Raw genomic sequence first — 17,966 nt, 5'->3', positions numbered from 1 at the left:
CCTTCTATCAAGGGTCCATTGCTGATATTCCTTGGCCCATGTCAGCCAAGTTCTTTGCAATGCCTGGCCATCATCATGCTGTTTATGGTGCAGCAGGAAATGGACTCATCACTCCAGGTGACCTTTTTCCTTCTGTCAAGGGTCCATTGTTGACATTCCTTGGCCCATGTCAGCCAAGTTGTTTGCAATGCCTGGCCATCATCATGGGTATCCTTGTATCCGAATGAAGCATGGTGCATATGGAAATAGGTCAAATTGTTGTACTGGTGGGTGAGCTATGTGACTATTTCATGTCATTGCTGAGATACCAGTCGTGACACAAGACACTTACCTCTAGGATCAACCATGCATGGCTGACCAATGTGAATCCTTCTGCTAGATGTCTGTTCATCGTTAATCCAGTCCTGGCACACACTTGATACAGTAGTATGAGAGCAACTAACAAGTGTGGCTGTTTCAGAAATAATGGCACCTTCTCTCCCCACCCCCCCAATACCTGAGGTCAAATTGGCTTACTTTGCTACTTTTCCACATTACTGGCAAACTGATTATTTGCAGAAGATAGGTGTGCCCATTTATAGTAGCACATGTGATGTTGATATCACTTGGTACTTCATCATTGCACCGAATGTTCGGGGAGGGGGGATACCTAATGCAAAACGAATTCGTATATGTAGCATGGGACACATGAGGATTGAGGGTCTTGGATTTGATCATCTCATCAGAGGATGTTATCATAAATGCATATTGGAGGTTTAATGGAATAATTATCAGCACTGAGAAAGGATTAAAAATAATTTTAATACTTCCAATATTTCGTATCTGTCACAGAGACATCTTCAGGGATTACAAAAAACTTTTTGTAACAACACACACAAAAGCAACATTGGATACAACCCACAGGATCTCCTGGGAAAAAACGACCATGCTCCACCATAGTAATTTCAAAAGAGAAAGACTATTTAGTTACTGAATCTGCATTGGCACTCAGGAATCAACCTAATTTAAACAAATAAGGTTGCATTAAACTTCCCAAAATTTGAGAAACATTAATTATTAGAGATTCCTCTTTACATCCTAGGCCACCTGCAAATGCCCATAGAGGGCACACCACCTAGATAGGACTTTAGTTTAACTCACTACTGTATTTTGTGTGTGTGTGTGTGTGTTGTTACAAAAAGTTTTTTGTAATCCCTGAAGATGTCTCTGTGACAGACAAAATATTGGTTGGTGAGAGTAAGCATGAAGTGATTACAGGGGTGGTTGTTAACCACATGAGAAAAGGGTATTTGTGTAACAATAAGGTTAGTGATTATGAGAAACTCAGGAGATAGCTTGCAGCTGTAGCATGGAATGAGGAGAAAAATTGGATGCACTCATATATAGAATTAGGCCGATGAAGGCAATATTGTTTATACATTCCAGCATGGATTTAAGGAGTGCTCTTGTTTTATTAATGTGGTTGTTTTTTTGCAATCAAGTAACAAGAGCAATGGAGATGAGGATAAGGCATACACATTTTTTTTCCACAGAGGCATTTGACAGGGTGCCACATGTCAAGTTTCTTTTTTTTTTTTAATTGCAGCATATGGGTTTCGATATCAGGTTAGCAGTGGATTGGATTGGATAGGATACTGCTCCCCATAGTCAGCCAGTTTCATATGGAAGTAGCAGGATCTTTCCTCATGGAAATTCGGGTTCTAAATCTCACAAAGCAGGATAACCATCCATTAGAACATAAGCAATTAACCGACATAATACACTGGCCTCATAGCTTGAGTCACATAAAATTTTCTGATATCTGAGAATTGTATATAGAGAGAGCAGTATCTATAAGTAGTAAAAATTGTTTTTTACTGAATAAATCCTATATGGATTAATATCTACAATAAACTTCATACTTATCTCTTACTATGGGATTTCTTCTGTCTTCTATTTGTTTCTAATTTCTGTTTATCTTCATATATTGAAGACAGGAATCCCACAATTCTCCTGCTATGTTCTTTTTCTTTGTCGTCGTCCAGACATCCGGTAGCATCCTCTAGCAAGAGGGTTGCAGCAGATGAGCAGCTCTTCTCCATTTCTCTCTGTCTGTCGCTTCCATCATTCTTAAACCAGTCCATTCCATGATGTCATTAAAACACTCTCTAGTTGGTCTTCCACGTCTTCTCTTCCCCTCAACTTTCCCTTGTAATATAGTTCTTGTCAGATGTCCTGAAGAGCCTCTCAGAAGATGTCCTGCAAATCTGGTCTTTCTTTGCATAATATTCTTTAGCAGTGTTCTTTCCATCCCAACTCGTCTTAAAACTTCTTGATTTGATATTCTTTCTGTATAGCTAATCTTTTCCATCTTTCTAACACCACATTTCCAATGCATTAATTCTTTCCATATCTCTCTTTCTGAGTGTCCATGACTCACTTCCATAACTTGCAATACTCCAAACTGTTGCTTTAACTATTCCAATTCTAACGCCTATTTTAGTGTTCTTGTTTATTAAAATTCTCTTCATTTCCAAAAATGCCGATTTAGCTTTGCCTATTCTATTTCTAATGTCCAACTCTGAAGTTCCTTTCTCTGAGATCCAGCTACCTAAATATTGAAATCTTTCCTCCACATCTTATTTTTACATTATCATTATCTTGGCCTTTTTTGTGTTAATTCTTAGTCCACTCTTTACAAGTTTTCAATTCTTTGAATAATTTGTTGTAACCCATTTTCACTTTCTGCCATCACCACTACATCATCTGCATGTTCTTCATTGGTACAATTAGTAGTTTCAATGTTTCACTTGAAATGGTGATAAATTTCCATTTCACAATGTTTTAACATTGAGGTGAATACACTTAATGATTTTCACAAGATGAATACAATAACTTTGGCACTTCTCATAATAGATGTGCATTATAAATTCTTATAGCATGAACCAGAGATATCCCAAATTAGTGTATTTGTAATCCTCTACTTTCTAATATCCAAAATTTCTTCTGATCTCTAGAAGTATGGAAATTTCTATTTCTAAAGATATACCTTGAATTCAGAGATGGTATGTGTGTGTGTATATATATATATATATATATATATATATTTTTTTTTTTTTTTTCTGATGAGTTTGCTCTTCTGACCTTTGTTACAGATGTTTATTCTTTTTCTTATTTGTGCCATTATGTTCTATTTTATTATTATTATTATTATATGTGAGACCATCAAAAGTTCGTTGTGGAAAAGCATCCATCTACAAACTTCATTATATACCACCTACCGATAATATTTTTGTCTGTTAATGGCATATCTCTGGCTTATTTGTCTGTATGCAGGAAGAAAAACCAGAGTTCCTAGGAGAAAATGCCCTGCTTACCCTTCTTATGAGGTTGGCTAATTAACCTTCAGTTGTAAAAACCTGGATAAACGTTATTATTACAATAAACCCTCGATTTAACGGACTAATAGAGAATAAGGGTGTCCGTTAAATCGCAGATATTTTTAAAATAAAAATATCTGTAACATTCTACTGCAATTTTATCAATGTTAGCACTGTAATAACAAAAAAAAATTGTTTCACACACAATTATTAACAAAATTTTCACACTTTTAGACAAGTTAATGTGAAGTTAATGTTCGATGTCGAGACGCTTAATTTAGGTGATCCTGCTTTGAAAAAACTATCAAGTTTTCTTTTTGAACTTTTGAATTCTGCTGTTTTTTATAATTAACTCCCTAAAATTAAAAAAATGTGTAATAAAAATGCCACAGAATGTCATGCGACAAAAGAACCAATTACGGTGCGATTGGTGTGATCATGTCCTAATCATTCACTGAACATCTTTTATGAGCGGTGACTCATTTATGTCGGCTAAATACTACAGTTTTTCCAAATATGATGGCCTATTCGCCAAATTTGTTAAAATTAATAACAAAAAATAACCTGTTAATTTAATTATAAGCAAATCTTGGTTAAGAGCATTTTAAAATTAACAGGGTGTTAATTTTCACATGTGACATACTGACCGGAAATTTTGTTAAATCCGAAGTCCGTTAAATTGAGGGTTCACTGTTATTTATATGGGTACTTCATAGAGTCAAAAGACTCATCACTGGCCATTAACAGACATAATACACTGGCCTCATAGCTTGAGTTGCTTCACTGTTGGGCCATTCACAACTACTTCTGGCAATCCATTGCACTCATTCACCACTCTCTCTCTCCAAGTAAAGAATTTAGTCTGCACACCCTTATTAACCACACTCGTAGACAACTTCCAAGTGTGACTCCTTGTTTTTCCTCCTACTCCCCATGTATTGAAAATTTTCTTTGGTGTCAATCTTATAGAATCCCTTTAGTAACTTATAAGTTTCTATCATAATCCCCTCATGAGTTTGGTCATTTGTCTCTGAATCCTTTCTATCTTCTCCTGGTCCCCTGGAAATGCAGGCGACCAAAACTGTGTACAGCAGTCAACATGTGGCTGAATCATAGCCTTATAAAGAGGGGTAATAACTTCCATATCTTTACTTGTTGATGTATTCTTCAACACCCAAGTAATCATCTGGGCTATTTTGCCAACTCTTGCAGTATGCCCTCCAAATTTCAAATCTCTATCCACCATCACCTCCAGGTCTCTAGACTCATTAATTTCCTGTAATCTAGTACCATCAACATGATACGAACTATGTAATCTTTTCATCCCAAAGTGCATTACCTTACTTTTTACAACATTAAATCGACAGCCACTGTCCTTGCCCACATTGCTTGAAAAGAAATCAATCACCACAGGGTGAGAAACAAACAGCCATGACACCCACCTTAATAAGATGTAGGACCTTCTTTTGCTGTGATGACTGCAGCAATTCTACAGGGCTTACTTTCCAAAAATGTACAATAGTGACCAATAGGAATTTTGGAAAATTCTTTATGTAGGCATGTAACGAGATCCTGGACTGTTGTGGAGCAGACATCCCATGACCTCACCTGATTCTCCAGTTCATCCACAGATGTTCAATAAGGCTGAGATCAGAGCTCTGTGAAGGCCAGTCAAGTGTGATGATGTTAGTGTCCACAAACCATGCAGTTGCAGCCTTATGACACTGTGCATTGTCTTGCTGAAAGAGACAATGGTTAGTTCAGTAGAAATGCCACAAAGTAGGAAGCATTTCATTGTCCAGAATATTCAGATACCTCTTGGAGTTTAATGTTCATGCATCCCAAACAGAGGTCTGTCTGAGGCCAAACCAGGAAAAACTGGACCATACCATTACCTCCAAATGTCATATTTGGAGTTATGCACTTTGGTAAGAGACATTTACTGGGTATCTGCCACACACACATCCATCTGCTCAGTAGAGGGTGTAGCATGATTCGTTGCTCCATAACACAGCTTCCGAAGCAGCAGCACCACCACTGAAGATGATGCAGCATGTTAGTTTGGGTAATGTGGGGCTTGCATATTGTAATCCTACAATGGAAAGCCATGTTGTGAGCCTCAGTTCTGAATATTTTTGTGCAGATTTGTGTTCCAGTTGATGCCCAGAGCGCTGCATTCAACATGTCAGCTGACGAATGGTGGGTTTTGCATATTATCCTTCATAGCTCCCTACAGTCACGTTATGTGAGTGTGGTAAATTGTCCACTGCAAAGCACTTGCTGCTGACTCCCTGTTCCAGAATATTCCAGTTTGTCAACAGTTTGCTGAACAGATAGGCCTGCAACATGACATCCTATCACAATGCTTCTTTCAAACTCAGTCAGTTTCCTTTTCACAGCCATTTCATCCAGACACAGTTGCACTGACTTGGGAGCATCATATTCCTCCAGTTTATTCTGGCTACAAACATGTGACTTCTTGCCAAGCAGAGTACATCACCTTTATTAACTATTCCCCCCCCTCCCCCACCCAGTTTTGCATCATCAGCAAACAACTGAATATCTACCCTCAAATCTTCCACGTATCATTAACGTGCAAATTGAAGAGTAGTGGTCCTAGTACAGAGCCCTGGGACACTCCACTAGTCCCCCCTCGTTCAACCTTGATTCTACTCCACTGTACACAACCCTCTGATGTCTTTCTGTCAGCCCTCCCCCTCTCCATCCATGCCACCAACCTCATATCCATTCCCATTTGCTTCAACTTAAGTATAATTTTCTGTGCAGTTGTGTCAAATGCCTTTGCAAAGTCAAGCAGTATCATAGTGTAGGCATTTCCTTTATCGAATTTTGCCGTCACCTTATTATAAAATGTGAATTAATTATTGAGGCAGGACCTCCCTTTTACAAAGCGATGCTACCCTCTATAGAGTATCATATTCCTACCTGCCCATTCCTGAATTTTAGTTTTAACCAACTTTTTCATTATTATAACCACCGTTCCAGAGATATTAATTGGTCTATAATTTGCTGCTTCTGTCTTGGAGCTACCTTTATATAATGGAACTATCTTACCCATTTTCCACTCTCTTGGAACCTTGCCAGAGCTGAGACAGATTAAACAACTTCATCAGAGGTACTGCCAGTTCACTTGCACATTCTCACAGTACATAAACTGACATACCATCTCCAGGCCCACTGCTGTATTTACATTGATATTTTTCAATATACTGAGTACCTTCAGTTTATTTACCTTAATTCTCATATTAATCTCTGTCACCTCAGGAACTGCAATCATCACCTGGATGACATACCCTTGCAAAGTGATTACTTAGTAACTGAACTATTTCTTCTGCTTCTATCACTTTCCTACTATCAGCAATGAGTGAAGTCATCTTTCCATAATCATTCTTTCTCTATTTGCTATGTAGCAAAAAAACTCTTTTGGATTTACTTCAGCATGCTTAGCTAATTTTATATCAAAATCTGATTTAATCTTCCTTATCATACTTGTTACCCTTCTTGCTTGTACTTTATATTGCTCATGAGCATGCTTATCACTTTTGCAGCTCCTGCTTTATATTGCTATTCATCCAATTCATCCCTATTTGGTTTATCCTCCCTGACCCTGGATATACAGTCTAATGCTGTCTCACTCAAACAATCCCCCTATGCTTCCCATGCACTAACAACATTCATTCTATGTAGCTTCTTAGTTCAGTGCCACTGCTCTAAGTTTCTCATAATTGTCATCTTTGTAGTTCCACATAAACCCTTTCTTGACTGAAAATTCCACATATTGAGCAACCTCCCATGACAAGACTGCATGGTCAATTTTCCTGATGAGGTAGAGGTGCTACTGTAGATATAGATAGCATCTTTTGATGCTATTACTCAAACCCCTGGTCCCCTCCATGTGCTGTTTCAGATAATTATTCCTTAGTAACTGCATAATTTCCATTTTGCCATGTGCCCTTTTCTCTTTCCAATCTATATCCCCATAGTTGAAGTCTCCCATGATAATTGCTTGGCCTGCACTCTTTTTCCCTCTTGCCATGATAAAAATCAAACTACAATCTTTTTCTAGTCGAAGGACACAATGTCCCACTGTTTTCTTCCAACTGCACTATAGAGGCACTGGGATAAGTGTATTCCTATATACTATTTTTTTTTCCATTTTGATGTGTATTTATCATTTAGTCTTGATGTAAGAGGTGGAGCAGGTACAAGTTTCAATGTACAAAAGGAATATGTGGAATTATTGAGGACCATGACAAATTAAGGAAACAGATGGGTGTGGTTGACATGGAAAGACATCAGCAGTGTTTGGGACTTGTTCCAAAATCAGTTAATTACATCAGTGTCAGATTGTATTCCTAAGTTTAGGAGGATAAATAAAGTAGGAGTGAAATGGATGAATCATAAAATTATAGAGTGGCTCCAGAGAAAGAGGATGTTATGGAGAGCTGTAAAGAACAGAGTACCCATCAGCAGCATAAGGAGTATAAAGCACTGGCTAGGTGTGAGGAAGGAGAAATTGTCATATGAAGGGGATTGCTGAGGCAGAAAAGCAAAACCTTAGAGAATTCTAGTTATGCTGCTAGTAGTAAAAAGGGTAAATATGAAGACTGACTGTAGTTGCTGGAGTTGAAACATGAATCACATCTGTTGGAACATAGTCGAAATAAGACAAGAAGTATGTTGTTGGTGTAGTTCATGTAGAGGATTAATAACAATAACAGCCTAACAGTTTTTAATAACAATAGGAAGGAGGACAGAAGATTGGCAGTTCAAGAATGGGAAGTGTTGATTATATTATGAGAAAATGCAAAAGAGTTGGCAGTGCCTTGACTTGGTTGTTCAACAGGAGTGTGGCATCAGGAAATCCTAAAAGAGCAGAAAGAAGGAAAAATAGTGCCACTGCATAAGGGAAAATCCAAATCAGTGATGTCTAACTGTGTGTGTGTCGTGAAAAGGATCAATGAGGAGGTGTATAGGTTCATTGTATAAGGTACTAATCAGGCCACATTCAGCTTTCTCTCCTCAGATTTGGTCACCTGGTAATATTTGCAATAAGGAAACATTGGAGACAAGGGGGGGGGGGAGCAGATGCAAATAACTCTCATGAACTATGGAATGTTGAGTATGAGAACAGACAGATGGAATGTAGCCTGCAGAGCTTTAGTAGTCAGGAGCAGGATCTGGGATAATGAGTGAGCAGCCATCCCTTGAAACTGTACAAAAATTTTGTGAACAAGGTGAAAAGGAGATTCTTTACATGGCAAGTGGTGAATGGATGGGATACATTGCCAGATAGTGGTGAGTACTCCAATGCTGAATATTTTCAAGGTAAAGTATGATAGTCATGGTCTGTGAGTGTTCAATCTCTGCAATGTCTTTAGACTCCATAAAGATTATATTGCTCTATAATCCTACCTTCTGTGATAAGGCATTAAGGATTCTAATATGCTTTGTTGGCATTTATAATAGTTTATTATACTCGTATAACCATATGGAAGGTGTTCTTCTAAGTCAGGGGTTCCCAACCTTTTTGTTTCCTAGAGCACATTCAAAATACCGGTAGGGCGACAGGCGCCATCTATTTTTTCAAGCAAATTTTTTTAATTCTTTTGTTAAATGAATACATACAAAGTTTACATTATAATCAAATGTTTTATTACTTAAAAGTTTACATTATATAAAAATTTAAATATAGTATATATGTAAGTTAGTGTGATCTTTGGCATTGCATTTCATTGGCCAGTGCTTCATAATTAGGAGAATATGATGATATTCCAGTTCTTAAAATGGAACGAACAACTTCGAATGTACGTCTACTTTACATTGTACGTATTTAATACTTGTCATGTGTCATTAACACATGCGTCATATAGCATGCCATGAATTGTTGCGTGATTATTTCAAACTATACAGCACATGGTTGAACAGCGGTGGGCACACCCAAATTGGTCGATGGGCACCATGGTGCCAGCGGGCATAGGTTTGGGAACCCCTGTTCTAAGTAGTCAAAATGTGTTACTTGTTCTGTCAATTCATTATTCAAAATGCAATTGATACTTCTGTTTTCCTAACCATTTCAAAAGTTTTGTTTTTTTTTCTGAAGAAATTTTTTATAGTAGGCATTTCATTTGGCTGGTGAGACTTTAATTCAGCCAACAGATTTATTTTAAAGGATAACAGCTGCATAGAGTAAATTAAAGATGCCAAAGAAATTATATTCTTGGTTTCATCCATTATCCAAGTGTAAGGAAACAAAGTTTGCATGTGAAGTCACTTCATGACTGGATACTTATATATAGAGGCTAATGACTTCACATCATTTGCCTTAGTATCCCATAATGCAATGCACATATCCTTGCGGTCAAAACCGCTACCCAGACTGGTTTTGACCTTTATTGAGGTCTCGTCAGTTGGAGCCAGACCCAGAAGTGATGAAGGCTGAATTAATATAGAAGTCATATTTTGGCATAGTATTATGCCAAATTCATTATATTATGCCTTCACATATATGTCTGCAAGGATATTTGCATTGCATTATGGGATACTAAGGCAATCGATGTGAGGTATTAGCTTCTATATATAATTAGTCCAGTCGTGAAGTGACGTCATGCTCAAACTTTGTATGCTTACACTTGGATAAAGGATGAAATCAAGAATATAATTTATTGTATAACCAAGTGAAAAAACTTTCAACATTTGCATAGAGTAAAGAATAGTTTAATGTCACTTATTTTTGCAAGTTTAGTGTTATTTACTTATTATAGTCTGCAAAAATTATAAAGTGTATAACTATAGCTTATTATGTTTGTTTGTTTTTATTTTATAAACAAAGTAAACTCAACTTTGTTTTTTGTGTTTTTAAAGAATGAGACTAAAAGGACTTCATATGGGTGGCTTGGAATAAATTATTATTTTAAATATTAATTCACTGTGCCTTGATGAGTGAACTGGAACCTGGTCTAGATAATTGTTTTGTTTTTACTGGAATCTTTGATAGAAGCTAAAATTTAGTGAACTCAAGTATGTGATCATTATAAATGCTTTTCCAATAATACCTTGTGCTGATTATAATTTTTTTGTGTGTGTGCACGTCCACAAAAGGTCGTGAACCTATCATACATTATTACATGGAAACACTAAGGGTGTGTCTAAATTTCATTCTTTAGAGAACTGACAGACTATTTAGAAGCCATTTCAAGCCTCCAAGAAATAGGATGGTAATCTCACAGCTGATGGATTTCATCAGCTGCCATCTAAAGATGTTCACAAACATCTCTGCTTGCACTGGGATTCAAAACCACAATCTGTTGGATGAAGAGTAGACCATGCTATAATATAACATTAAATGTATTTAATATCCTACTTTTTTGCAGATACTGTCATTCTCTTTAAATGACATAACCAGTCCAGTTGAACATTCTTTTAGCAAAGGAATATTCATCCGAACTGGTTTTATTCCTTCACATATTTGTATAATTTTAGTCTCAGCTCTGGAAAGATTCCACAGGAATAGAAAGAATATACAATAGTCCCATTTGTAGAAGGGGGCGCAGAAAATTATGTTTATAACTGCTGACCTATCAGTATCCCTGGAGTTGGTGGTGAAGACAGAAAAGCTATATTTTCTGCAAAGAACAGTATGGATTTATTAAAGGGAGGTCTCAGCAATTTGTTCATATTTTACAATATTACAACTGAGTTGGATGAAGGGGGAATGGATATACTATGATACTGTTGGACTTTGAGGCATTTAATAGGATACTACATGAAAAGCTGTTAAGTAAACTGGAGTATATGGGATTGGAATATAAACTATTGATCACATGTCAAATTATAAATCACCTGTATAAGTGGATGGCTAACAAATAAAAAATGGTATATGGGGGATGTAAATCTGCCAGATTTAAAATGACCAGTGGGATACCACTGGTTTGTCTTTGTGCAGATTGAATAACAATTTATATATTAATGATATACACACAAGCTATACATTAATTTACCAACTTGGTTGGTCGAGTGGTTAGCATATCCGCTCTCTCGCCAATTAACAGGCTTGCAGGTTCAAATCCGGCCATGGGCATGAATGTTTTAGGTGGTAGATGAATTTCACTGGCCAGTGTGAGACCACTGTCCCACTTATTGGAGGCCTGAAGTGGCTTGAAACAGTTCTGTGTTTGGTCTCTAAAGCATGGTTTCCAGACTAATAAAAATGCAAAAAAAAAAAAAAAAATGTATATATATATATATATATATATATTTAAAAAGAATTGAATGACAAAAACCGAGGAAAAAGGTTTAATAGTATCACACGACTAGTTTCGGCTTTTTACAGCCTTCAGGTGTTTTTATAAAAGAAAAAACCTTAAACATTGAAGATAAAAAACCGTGAATAGCACAGGAAAGTCACTATACATATTTAATGTGAAAACGTTGTAGTTAACGTATTCAAAGTAGTTCCTTCGTTGGTCACATTGTTGGGTGAGTGCGTGTGTATGACATCTCGTGAGCGCCAGTATTTGATCACAGCAGAATGACAGTCTGGGAGATTATAGCTGAAATTATTATTTAAATGTACAGGGTTGAGAATGATTTCTCTAGATTCTATAATTTTTCTCTCCAATTCGTCATAGCAATGGAAAATGTTGTTAGATCATCTATCCCAAAGGATTGTATGACCATGGTTTTCATCGTCAGAATTGGCCAAAAAAAGGACTTGGCTGGATAAAGCACTGCACGTGTTCTCTTGTAAGCGATGTCCCTCCTGTGTTCATACGCAATTCAATAGACTTATCCATCTGGCCAAAGTAAGGGATGTCACAGTCACACCAGGATATTTTGGATTGTGATGGCTAGGCTTTGGAACACGTGCCAGTGCTTTATCCGGCCATGTCCTTTTTTCGGCTGATTCTGATGATGAAAACCATGGTCATACAATCCTTTGGGATAGATCTAACAACATTTTCTATTGCCATGACAAATTGGAGAGAAAAATTATAGAATCTAGAGAAATCATCCTCAACCCCGTACATTTAAATAATAATTTAAACTATAACTTCCCAGACTGTCATTCTGCTGTGATCAAATACTGGCGCTCACGAGATGCCATACGCACGCACTCGCCCAACAATGTGACCAACGAAGGAACTACGTTTTCACGTTAAATATGTATAATGACTTTCCTGTGCTATTCACAGTTTTTTATCTTCAATGTTTAAGGTTTTTCTTTTATAAAAATACCTGAAGAAGGCTGTAAAAAGCTCAAACTAGTCGTGTGATACTATTAAACCTTTTTCCTTTTTTCTCGGTTTTTGTCATTCAATTCTTTTGAAAAATATGTTTAACAACCGAGTAGATGAACCTCCATGCACATATATATATTATATTAAGGATACCAAGTAATTTTATAAACTTGGTTTTTTTACTCCTTCTCCCAAGTAAGCAAAACAGTTAAGTTTGCGCCTGAATGTAGTTAAGTCTAAAAGGTAGTGCAACACCAGGGCAACTCGTTGTAAAGGTGGGTAATTTATATATATATAAATTAATAAAAATAGAATTTTAAAAAAATCTATACCTCACTCATAGCACTAATGTACTATAGGCATACAACCTTTCATGAGTGGGAACCACATAAAAAAATTAATGGTATTGGGAAGGACCTGTCACATGTTGAAATCTTTGCTGAAGATGCAAAGATAGGCAGGGCAATAAGGAATGTTACTGAAAATGGCACCTACAGAATGATTAGAATAGGCTGGAACTGTGGACAAATGAGATTAATGTTTTTGCCTTTTCAATATTTTCACAGGAGTTGATCTGCCAAACTGGGCTTCATCAATTTCTCCACTTCCCTCTACATCTAAAACACAATCAGCTATTGTTCAACATTTATCCATGATTCACCTTCAAACTTATTGACATCTCTTTTATATTCCATCTACCTCTGTTTTTTGGAACAAGATTCCTCACTGTGTTTCTCAAGAACTAAGACCTCCAGCTGATCACTTGTCCATATGTATATTCCATCTACCTCTGTTTTTTGGAACAAGATTCCTCACTGTGTTTCTCAAGAACTAAGACCTCCAGCTGATCACTTGTCCATATGTAGCCAACATAGGGACAGGTGATCACTGCTTTGTTATACCTTTTCTATGTGGTGTTGATATACAGGAATTGGACAAAATAATGAAAACACTAAGATATTTAGGAATAGAATTTGTTTGTGTTTGGGTACATTGAAAAAAACTTGTGGTGGCAGCACTTGAATGTTCTTGTTTTGTTTACATGCTATAGTTCTCATGTAAGTGTATTAGTGACTGTACTGAGTGATAATTCATGTTAGAAAATAGGAGACTTGTCCGACTTTGAAAGAGGAAAAATCATTGCCGCATGTTTAGCTGCAGCATCAGTGACAAAAACTGCCACGTTATTAGGTCTATTGAGATCGACAGTTTCTAAGATTATGTCGGAATACACAGATCATGGCAAGACAACATCATTGAAGAGAAATGGTGGGTGAAAATCAAAAACAACAGAAAGAGATCAAAACAATCCTTCTTGATATCAGATGAAGAATCGCAGAGCTACTGCAGCACAGCTAACAGCAGAACTGAATATTCATCTTACAAAACATTGTTTCAAAAAAATTGTCTGACATGAGCTTCATAAATCCAATATTCACAGTAGACTTGCAGTTGCTAAACATCTAATTACTGAGAAGATGCATAAATGATGGTGTCATGACTATCAAACCTGGAAATGTGAGATATGGTCAGATGAGTTGACCTTCATACTGTTTCCTACATCAGGACTAGTTTGTTTGGAGAACGTCCAAGGAAGCCTACAATCTAGAATGCATAGTTCTGTGAGGATCTGGATAGCAATATCGTGGTATTCTGTTGGTCCCATTATTACCCTTCATGGCAGAATTACTGCAAGTGATTTGGACATTTTGGGTAATCAAGTGCATCCCATGATCCAAACAATGCAGTATTCCAAGATGCCAATGTCCTCATTCACACAGCTTGGATTGTACAGTTGTGGTTTGAAGGGCATGAAGGTGAACTTCAACATCCCTGGCCAGCACAATCACCAGATTTGAACATTACTGAACCACTCTGGTCAGTTTTAGAAACTAGAATAAGAAACAGATTTTCACCTCCAAGATCTTTAAGACAACTTGAAGATCTTCTTCAAAAAGAATGGTACAAAATTCCACCAGAAACTATTTAAAACTTGAGTTCATTCCAAGAAAAATTCAGGCTCTAGGGAAAAGGTGGTTGAACACCATATTAATAAAGAAATATTCGAGAATAATGAGTGTTTCCATTATTTGACAATGTTAATAATGGCTGTATAGTAAGTTACTAACCAAGATAAACATTATATATTTATTTAATCTTATTTTTTTATTTACATATTACATAAGAAGTGAAGGTAAAAATAAAACTACATAAGCAAAGTGGATATAGACCCAGCATTATTTCAAAGCCGAATATAGAAACTATGAAAGTTTCGTAAGTTGACCAGAGAGCTTGCAGGAATGCGTTCCTCGGCATTCATGAGTTTATATTCATGAGATATGGACAAGTGATCATAAAAAAAAGAGCCAGAAGCTCTTTTTTTTAGTAATAAAAATAAACAATCTTCATAGAAATGTTTTTGGATATGTAGATTGTAGAGTCTTAGTGTGGACTACTTAAGACTTTGTAGATGCTTGGACAGTGGCAATATCTTTTAAGTAATCCACACTAAGGCAACTCATGAATGCCTGCAAGCTCTCTGGTCAACTTATGAAACTTCCATAGTTTCTACATTTTGCTTTGAAATAATGCTGGATCTAATATCCACTTTGCAAAATTACATAAGCATTACTATTAATAAAAAAAGAGCCAAAAGCTCTTTTTTTTTTTAGTAATAAAAATAAACAATCTTCATAGAAATGTTTTTGGATATGCAGATTTACAGTACTTGTGATAAACTCACAAGTAGATATTTCATGAATAACTGATCATTTTAGTTTTGAACTATATAACATGCAAATAAAAAAAAAATATGTAATTCATTCTTCCAGGTAAATGACACAAAAACTCATGATTTTGATTGCTGTCTGACAGTTCCTCTGATAGCTGCAGCAGGTGACAGATTAGAGTTGTTCATTAGTAGAATGGCATATATTCGTCCTACACTGGCCCCAAACACTAGGTCTACAAACAGTAATGGCTTCCACCCGTGGATGGACGAAGGGGACCGTGAAGACTGTTCTTCGCCACAGCCACCAAGAACTGAAGAAATGATAACTAAAACTTTATGAAAAAAAACTTCTAAAACTATATCTCAGGAATGGGTTCTACCAACTCAAGAGTATTTGTACATAGTATCCCAAATTCAGTCGGCAGCAGTGATAATAGTGAATGAAATTACTAACAAAACCTAAGTCAGTATTTTTTTTAAGTATAAGACTATTTTAAAAATATAATAATAAAACATAAAGAAATGCTTAAATATATGCACAAATTTCTATTATCATACAACCCTCTTCCCTTTAGAAACAGTTAATATTTCAGAGAAAAATTGACCAGTAATAGTTACAACAGTAATGTGGCTTTGTTTGAATTATTTTATTCATTTTAGCAATGTTAAAATAAAAATGTAATAGGATTATAATTCTTTAAGATTACTGATTTAATAATTGTAACATATGCAATTTATTTTGGATAAATAATGTAAAACTTGTATATTTCTCTGGCAAAAATCATTTGCTAACTTTGCTTTTTAAAAAATAAAATAAAACAAGATTTTCAAAAGCAACAAATAACTTTATAGGAAACAGCATGCTGGCCACACATATATATTTAGTGCAACATGTAAACTATGTACCTGGTAAAGCAGAAGTAAACAAACTGTTCTAAGGTAAAGGAAACTTTTCTCTAGAGTGATACAACTTGTGATATTTCTGGTTACTAAATACAAACAAGAACATGTTTTCCATACTCATAAAGTTTGTGTGTGCAAATATTGACTATACTGTATCAAATAATACTATAGATAAATGAGTATTTTTATGTATCTATGCAGATCTCTATTTCTTTGGATATAAGTCCTTGTTGGAACAGAAACTCCATTAGCCATTTTATATTAGAATTGTTTTCTTCCAAGCAAATTACATCAGTTTTCAGTGTCATAGGAATTATTCCCATGCTATATACAACTTTGTCAAATTTTGGGGAAAGGGTGTAAATAAAATAGAAGACTGAAATGCAAATGTTGACAGACATCAGTGAGCAATGATTGTTTGATGATTTTGATGCCCCACAAGCAACTTCTAATTATTATCTCCCACACTTTTTGTCTTCCAATTCATAAACAAAATACATCTTGTTTTCTTTAAATTTTTGTTTTCCTGTTCAAAGCACTGCTACACCTAATAATGGCTGAAGAGTTATAAGAGGTATTTTTTTGTATAAAAATTGTTAAATAATTATACTAGAGCATCCTATGATGTGTGTGAAATTGCAGTATTTTAACATTTATATATTGTAACATTTCTATGTAGTATAATTAACCGTCACAGTTGGATGCTTTCTAGTTTCCAAAGAAACCACATTGGTGTTCTTAATAAAATATCTTTGAAATCAGTTGATCGAAGAGTTTGGTAATTTATTTATGACATGTTTTGCACATTCACCTGTCAAAATAACTTAAGTTTTGTAAATATTGATACACAGGAAACAAGCATCTCCTAGTGCAGTGAGGACAACACACATCCTGTCTAACTATACAAGAATGAGCCTTTCCATTGAAAATTAATCAGTCATGTAAAGGTAGCAGGAATTTTTGCATTGCAAACCAACCATGCAATTAACACCATAGACCATGGAGATTTGAATAACTACTTTATTCTAGTAATATTAAGTTAAGCAATGACAAATTACTCCTAAAACAGTACATTTGGCCTAATACATAAATGAAAGATGAAAATGCAACCAAAACAACACTTATTACAGACAAATACTGAAGGCATTTCATCTCCCGGGTAATGGACTTTCTCCATGTTAATAGGATTGTTGTGCTTATGTGTTGGGTAATAGCTGTGGTGATGCAAATAAACATGAAGGCTTGCTTGCAAGCAAAATATCTGTTCATCCTCAACTTTGTCTGCATGAAAACAATTTGTTGCCCTCCTGACAAGGATTTCCACTTAATGGCAAATACTTGATTCCTCATGAAGTGAAAATCTGACCACTGATAACTCCTATTTGGTTTGAAACTCAGCTTTTTTTCTAAAGTTTCACTCTCATGATTTTTCTTGGTCTCTCTTTTACACATGAAAACAATTTGTTGCCCTCCTGACAAGGATTTCCACTTAATGGCAAATACTTGATTCCTCATGAAGTGAAAATCTGACCACTGATAACTCCTATTTGGTTTGAAACTCAGCTTTTTTTCTAAAGTTTCACTCTCATGATTTTTCTTGGTCTCTCTTTTACACATGAAAACAATTTGTTGCCCTCCTGACAAGGATTTCCACTTAATGGCAAATACTTGATTCCTCATGAAGTGAAAATCTGACCACTGATAACTCCTATT

At 35.8% G+C, this 17,966-nt stretch overlaps 1 protein-coding gene across 1 annotated transcript in view; it reads left to right on the top strand.

Annotated features, from left to right (window-relative positions):
- LOC150110118 (glutamate receptor-interacting protein 1-like) overlaps positions 1-17,019 on the top strand; it is a 311,102-nt gene extending 294,083 nt beyond the window's left edge. Inside the window, exon 19 of the mRNA XM_090397962.1 lies at positions 15,451-17,019. Within this exon, the coding sequence (XP_090254088.1) occupies positions 15,451-15,690 (240 nt within the window). The 3' untranslated portion in view covers positions 15,691-17,019. The remainder of the gene's footprint in view (positions 1-15,450) is intronic.
- The last annotated feature ends 947 nt before the right edge of the window (positions 17,020-17,966 follow it).

This window comes from Typopeltis vanoorti, chromosome 1 (assembly GCF_054136105.1).
Source record: "Typopeltis vanoorti isolate ZY-2024b chromosome 1, IOZ_Tvanoo_1.0, whole genome shotgun sequence".
In the NCBI taxonomy this organism is placed as follows: domain Eukaryota; kingdom Metazoa; phylum Arthropoda; class Arachnida; order Uropygi; family Thelyphonidae; genus Typopeltis; species Typopeltis vanoorti.
Note: the sequence above shows the minus strand (reverse complement) of the source record. Positions and strands in the feature narration are given on the sequence as shown.